This window comes from Limulus polyphemus, unplaced genomic scaffold (assembly GCF_000517525.1).
Source record: "Limulus polyphemus unplaced genomic scaffold, Limulus_polyphemus-2.1.2 Scaffold9784, whole genome shotgun sequence".
Classification (NCBI taxonomy): Eukaryota; Metazoa; Arthropoda; class Merostomata; order Xiphosura; family Limulidae; genus Limulus; species Limulus polyphemus.
The window spans coordinates 11751-18048 of NW_013675394.1; the positions used below are offsets into that span (position 1 = coordinate 11751).

General features: G+C 31.9%; 1 protein-coding gene across 1 annotated transcript in view; it reads left to right on the forward strand.

The window, feature by feature from the left end:
- The window catches only part of LOC106476092 (zinc finger RNA-binding protein-like), a 15775-nt gene that overhangs the window by 5550 nt on the left and 3927 nt on the right, over positions 1 to 6298 (forward strand). The window contains exons 4-6 of the mRNA XM_013936764.2: positions 2039 to 2170; positions 3383 to 3532; positions 4404 to 4633. Coding sequence (XP_013792218.2) covers positions 2039 to 2170; positions 3383 to 3532; positions 4404 to 4633 — 512 coding nt within the window. The remainder of the gene's footprint in view (positions 1 to 2038; positions 2171 to 3382; positions 3533 to 4403; positions 4634 to 6298) is intronic.

A 6298-nucleotide genomic window follows, 5' to 3' on the forward strand; every position in this document is an offset into this window, starting at 1 on the left:
CCTTATAGTGACATGTGTAGTTAATCTGTAACATCCTGCTCTGGCTGGCACACATATATGTAAATCTAGCCAGCCAGAGCAGGATGTTAGAGATTAACTACACATGTCACTATAAGGTAAAATATCATCACACACACACATATATGTAAATCTACCCAAATATATCATCGCAGGATGTTACAGATTAACTACACATGTCACTATAAGGTTCTGGCTGGCTAGATTTACATATATGTGTGTGATGATATTTTACCTTATAGTGACATGTGTAGTTAATCTGTAACATCCTGCTCTGGCTGGCTAAGCCTTGTCATAGCTTTAATAGTACAAATGAGAAGAATTTTTATAGCAAGTCAATTCAAATTTGTCACGTCTTTTCTTATCTTTAAATATTTTTTTGTTATTAATGATCATTACAGAGTAAATTGTACAGTTATTTCAAGTGTTTATGAAGTAGAAATAGTACTGAAAGAAGATCATAAGGTTGTGTTTACACTTTTGTAATCTATGAAGTGCTTATTCCGTATTACAAACTGTTTTCTTCACTGATAGCGTGAAATAGATATTTACTTTGAGAATTTTGTTTTGTAAGTAACTTTTATTTAGGTTTTGTATGAAGTTAGGAGGATTAAATCGGTTACTTTATTGGAACAAAAAACAAATACAGATTCATTCCTTATATATAGCAGTTCAAAATTACTGATAGTTGTAAGTTACCTTAATAGCATTGCCACAGCATGGTCTGTGTTAGTAAGTGTGGTGGAAATCGGGACGCCCTCCTGATGCACCAAATGACCAAGCTGAACAAACCCTTAAAAAACAAAACAAAGACTAAAATTGTGCAGAAGAGATAGCCCATTATGTAGCTTTGTGCTTAACAAACAAATATAATATTTTGATACTTTGGATAGTGACAATGAGAAACTTTGGTTTTTATTAATTTATTTAATTGTGATTTTAATTAAACAATAGTTGGAATAATCAAAACAGCAATAAGCATAAACCCTAATTTTGATTAATTGACTAGTATACAAGATAGTAATTGATGGTTGGGCCCAGCATGGCCAGGTGGTTAAGGCACTCGACTCGCAATATGAGAGTCGCGGGTTTGAATCCCTGTCACACCAAACATGCTCGCCCTTTCAGCCGTGGGGGCGTTATAATGTGATGGTCAATCCCACTATTCGTTGGTAAAAGAGTAGCCCAAGAGTTGGCGGTGGGTGGTGATGACTAGCTGCCTTCCCTCTAGTCTTACACTGCTAAATTAGGGACGGCTAGCGCAGATAGCCCTTGTGTAGCTTTGCGCGAAATTCAAAAACAAACAAACAATTGATGGTCATAGACATTTAATCATATTGCCTAGTTCCTAGGATTATTGTCCCTATTTTTGATTGATATTTTGTGTGCAACTCGTGTGTTATTAGACAGTTTATTTAACAAAGTCTTGACTCACAAACAATTACACAGCATAAATATTTTAGTAAAATATGTTTAAAAAGCTAATGGACCTAATTGTAAGTTAAGTATTTCAAACAGTATTAGTATTAGTGGATAATGTGAAGGATTATCAATAACTTATGAAACTAGCTGTAAATCACAACAAAAAATAATTTTTAAATTAATAAACAAATTTTATATAACAAAGTGACTAAAAGTATATAAAACCTAAAATTATTAGGATACATTGATATAACATTGTCCTTTAGTTGTTAATGATATTTCACAAAGTATGGCCAACTTAGATTTAGGTCTGTTTGTGTACTTGGCTAGCAATGAAAAATAGTCTTATAACTATAACAAAAATTAATAATCAAATATTTTTTTAAAGAATATAACCAACATTATTTATGAGGTCAATAACCATTATTATGCTCCTATTTTCTGTCACTAAATCCTTAGAAAAGCAATTAATTTTAATACAGGTTAAGTAATTATCCAGATTGTACAGTTACAATTATCAACAAAAGCATCTCTAAGGGTTTTTTTGTTAGTTTTAAAAGTACATGTCTTAATAGTTTTTGTTTTTTCTTTTCTGAAGGCAACTTTTTCTATGGATTTGGACCTAGTACTGCTGCCTACAGTGGAAATAAAAATAAAAACACAAATAAAATGTCAAACGCTGGTGGTTTCTTCGATCTTTCATTAATAAATGACTATTATGAAAACAGAGGTATTTGTTCATATTGTCATTCTTACAAATTTACAATTAAATTTATGGCTTAGGTTGTATTTATGTTTGGTGGTAATATCTCCTGGCAAGTAAAGTGTTCATGTTACACATGAAAGAATAATTTGTATCATAGATAATTTACCAGTCAGAGAAATATCTTGTTTCTTCCTGATAAAACACTTGTTGTTGTTGTGGATGATTAGGATTCACAGTTTAGTGGAATAAAAATGTATACTGGGGCTAGTGTTGGTGTATGATAGTGTTCATGGTCACTCTGAGTCAATCACTAGTGTATGATAGTGTTCGTGGTCACTCTGAGTCAATCACTAGTGTTTGATAGTGTTCGTGGTCACTCTGAGTCAATCACTAGTGTTTGATAGTGTTCATGGTCATCCTGAATCAATCACTAGTGTTTGATAGTGTTCATGGCCATCCTGAATCAATCACTAGTGTTTGATAGTGTTCATGGCCACTCTGAGTCAATCACTAGTGTTTGATAGTGTTCGTGGTCACTCTGAGTCAAGCACTAGTGTATGATAGTGTTCGTGGTCACTCTGAGTCAAGCACTAGTGTATGATAGTGTTCATGGTCACTCTGAGTCAATCACTAGTCTTTGATAGTGTTCATGGCCACTCTGAGTCAATCACTAGTCTTTGATAGTGTTCATGGCCACTCTGAGTCAATCACTAGTGTTTGATAGTGTTTGTGGTCACTCTGAGTCAATCACTAGTGTATGATAGTGTTCATGGTCACTCTGAGTCAATCACTAGTCTTTGATAGTGTTCATGGCCACTCTGAGTCAATCACTAGTGTTTGATAGTGTTCATGGCCACTCTGAGTCAATCACTAGTGTTTAATAGAGTCATTAATTGCTCTGAGTTGAGCACTAGTGTATGATAGTGTCATTGATTACTCTGACCTACTAAACATGCTGTAACTTACCAGAAAAGACCGGTGTAAGCTAATCTATCTTTCCTTCTAGACAGTAGCTAGTGGTTAAAATATGGCTATGTTCTTTAAATATTTGTATTTTCTCCAATATGTCCACCAATTTATTTGATTAACTAGCTTGTGTAAAATTATTTTGCTAATTAAACAACTGTAATAAACAGGATACAGAAAAAACATTGACAGCTCTTTAAATGAAGTTGTAATTAAATATCCCTAAAGTTTTCTTTATAAGTTTATTGACTTTATTATTTAATTTTCTAGCAACCAAGCCAACACATTTGACCAAAACATCCAATGTATCTCAGCGGCAAAGCCAGAAGTTTCAAACACCCTATAATGTCTCAAACTTTGTAGGGGCTGGACGTGGATCGTTAAGGAACAACTGTGGTGACACCTACAGTACACAAATGAGTAATAGTTACAGTTGTAATACTTGTTACATATGATCTTAATACCACAAATGAGTAATAGTTACAGTTGTAACACTTGTTACATATGATCTTAATACCACAAATGAGTAATAGTTACAGTTATAATACTTATTACATATGATGTTAATACCACAAATGAGTAATAGTTACAGTTGTAATACTTGTTACATATGATCTTAATACCACAAATGAGTAATAGTTACAGTTGTAAAACTTGTTACATATGATGTTAATACCACAAATGAGTAATAGTTACAGTTGTAACACTTGTTACATATGATGTTAATACCACAAATGAGTAATAGCTACAGTTGTAATACTTGTTACATATGATCTTAATACCACAAATGAGTAATAGCAGTTGTAATACTTGTTACGTATGATTTTAATACTACAAATGAGTAATAGTTACAGTTGTAACACTTGTTACATATGATTTTAATACCACAAATAAGTAATAGTTACAGTTGTAATACTTGTTACATAAGATTTTAATACCACAAATGAGTAATAGCAGTTGGACGGTTTGACTAATGTTTTTCACTGATGATGATAAAAGGTTTATTGTGTAGGAGTTGTTACTGTCTGTTGAAGCTTCAATCAAAATATTTACCAGAGTGATAAAAGAAAACGAACCGAGTTTGTTAAAATTACTGTCATTACAAAAATTACCACAATGTGGATGTTTAAAGGTTATCTAACTTCATCTGTTGCAGATTTTCTTGTGTATCTTGTTGTGATTTACTAAACTGTGACAAAATACAAGTTATAGCTAAAGTTATTTGGAAAAGTTCAAGGGCAGATGCTATAAATGATTTCATTTAAAACTACTTGTTTTTTTTATTTTTCAGAAACTTGTGTCCAGGAGCCTAGAGATACTTATTTAGGTTTTGGGGGAAGCAATATGAACACAGAAAGTCTGCATAGCAACACTAGTGGGCCAGGAATGAACCATAAGACTAAATCTAGTAATTGGGGTAGCTTTAAGAAAGGTTTTAGGAAGCCCCAGAGTCAAAAAACTCCCAAAACTCCTCAAGTTCATTACTGTGATGTGTGTAAGGTTAGCTGTGCAGGACCTCAGGTAAGTGTTTCTCAAAGTTTACATTATTATGTGCAAAGTTTCTGGGAAGCATAATATGTCTGTGTTGTTGTTGTCGAACACATTACAATTTTAAAGTAGAAAATCCATTAACTTATTAGTGTCATACTGGTCTTTCTGTTTTACCCAAATCATTGAAATTATTTTGCTTATGTTTTTGAAATAATTCACAAAAAGAAGATGCATTTATATTGAACAACGCTTGTAAATCAACATCTCAAGATCATGTACATAATTATAACTATTTACAGTTTTCAAAGAGTCAACAATATTAGAAATATATCATTGATTAAATAGAAGTATACCAATAAACTTATGGTTATCAAGACCGAAAGTTTTGTACATGTTATTAAAAGATCTGTGTCACGCAACTGAATGTTCTACTCTCAGAAAGTTAGGCCTAAAAATGAGTTATATTTACAGTTTTCAAAGAGTCAACAATATTAAAAATATATCATTAACTCATTTTTAGGCCTAACTTTCTGAGAGTAGAACATTCAGTTGCGTGACACAGATCTTTTAATAACATGTACAAAACTTTCAGTCTTGATAACCATAAGTTTATTGGTATACTTCTATTTAATCATATTTACAGTTTTCAAAGAGTCAACAATATTAAAAATATATCATTGATTAAATAGAAGTATACCAATAAACTTATGGTTATCAAGACTGAAAGTTTTGTACATGTTATTAAAAGAAGATCTGTGTCACGCAACTGAATGTTCTTTCTCTCAGAAAGTTAGGCCTAAAAGCTGCTTTTGCATGAACATGTTACATTTTTCTTGCTGGGTAAAATTAAATTTTATTCATCAAAAACTTCTAACATCTAAGTTAGGGAAGATATTGTTAACCAGTGAAAAAACAAAGCCTAAACTGATGGTCAAGCAGCCAGATAAGGAATATGGTCACATGAAACTTTTAAAACAGATGGTTTTTCAGTAGAAGTGTGGCATCACAAACTATTATTTGAAAACTGAAACATATTACTCATGATTCAGGAAATAGGCCCGTAATGTTTTACTTTCTCTACTGGTACTGAACAAAACCTTTTGATAAGAGGGCTGATTCTGGCCTAATGTTTAACATGCCTGAATTTTGAATCTGAGGGTTTATGGTACAATCCATACATCCCCACTAGCACATAAATAGTTCACATTTTTCGGCTGTGGATGTTCACATCATATGATAGCCCATAAGTGATAGATGCTGTTGATTAATTGTCTTCTCTGTAGTCTGTCAATTCAAAATCAGAGGTTCTTATATGTAGATTTGGGTAAAAACTAAAAATAATTCTGATAAGTAAACAGTGAAACTCAAGGTTTTGTGGCTTGATCAAATAATGTTAAATAATTAGTTAGGTTTACAGTGAACATATACTATTATAGTAACACTGAATGGTCAAATAATATTAAGTAATAAGTTAAGTTTACAGTGAATATATACTATTATAGTAACACTGAATGGTCAAATAATGTTAAATAATAAGTTAAGTTTACAGTGAATATATACTATTATAGTAACACTGAATGGTCAAATAATGTTAAATAAGTTAAGTTTACAGTGAACATATACTATTATAGTAACACTGAATGATGAAATAATGTTAAATAATTAGTTAAGTTTACAGTGAACATATACTGTTAC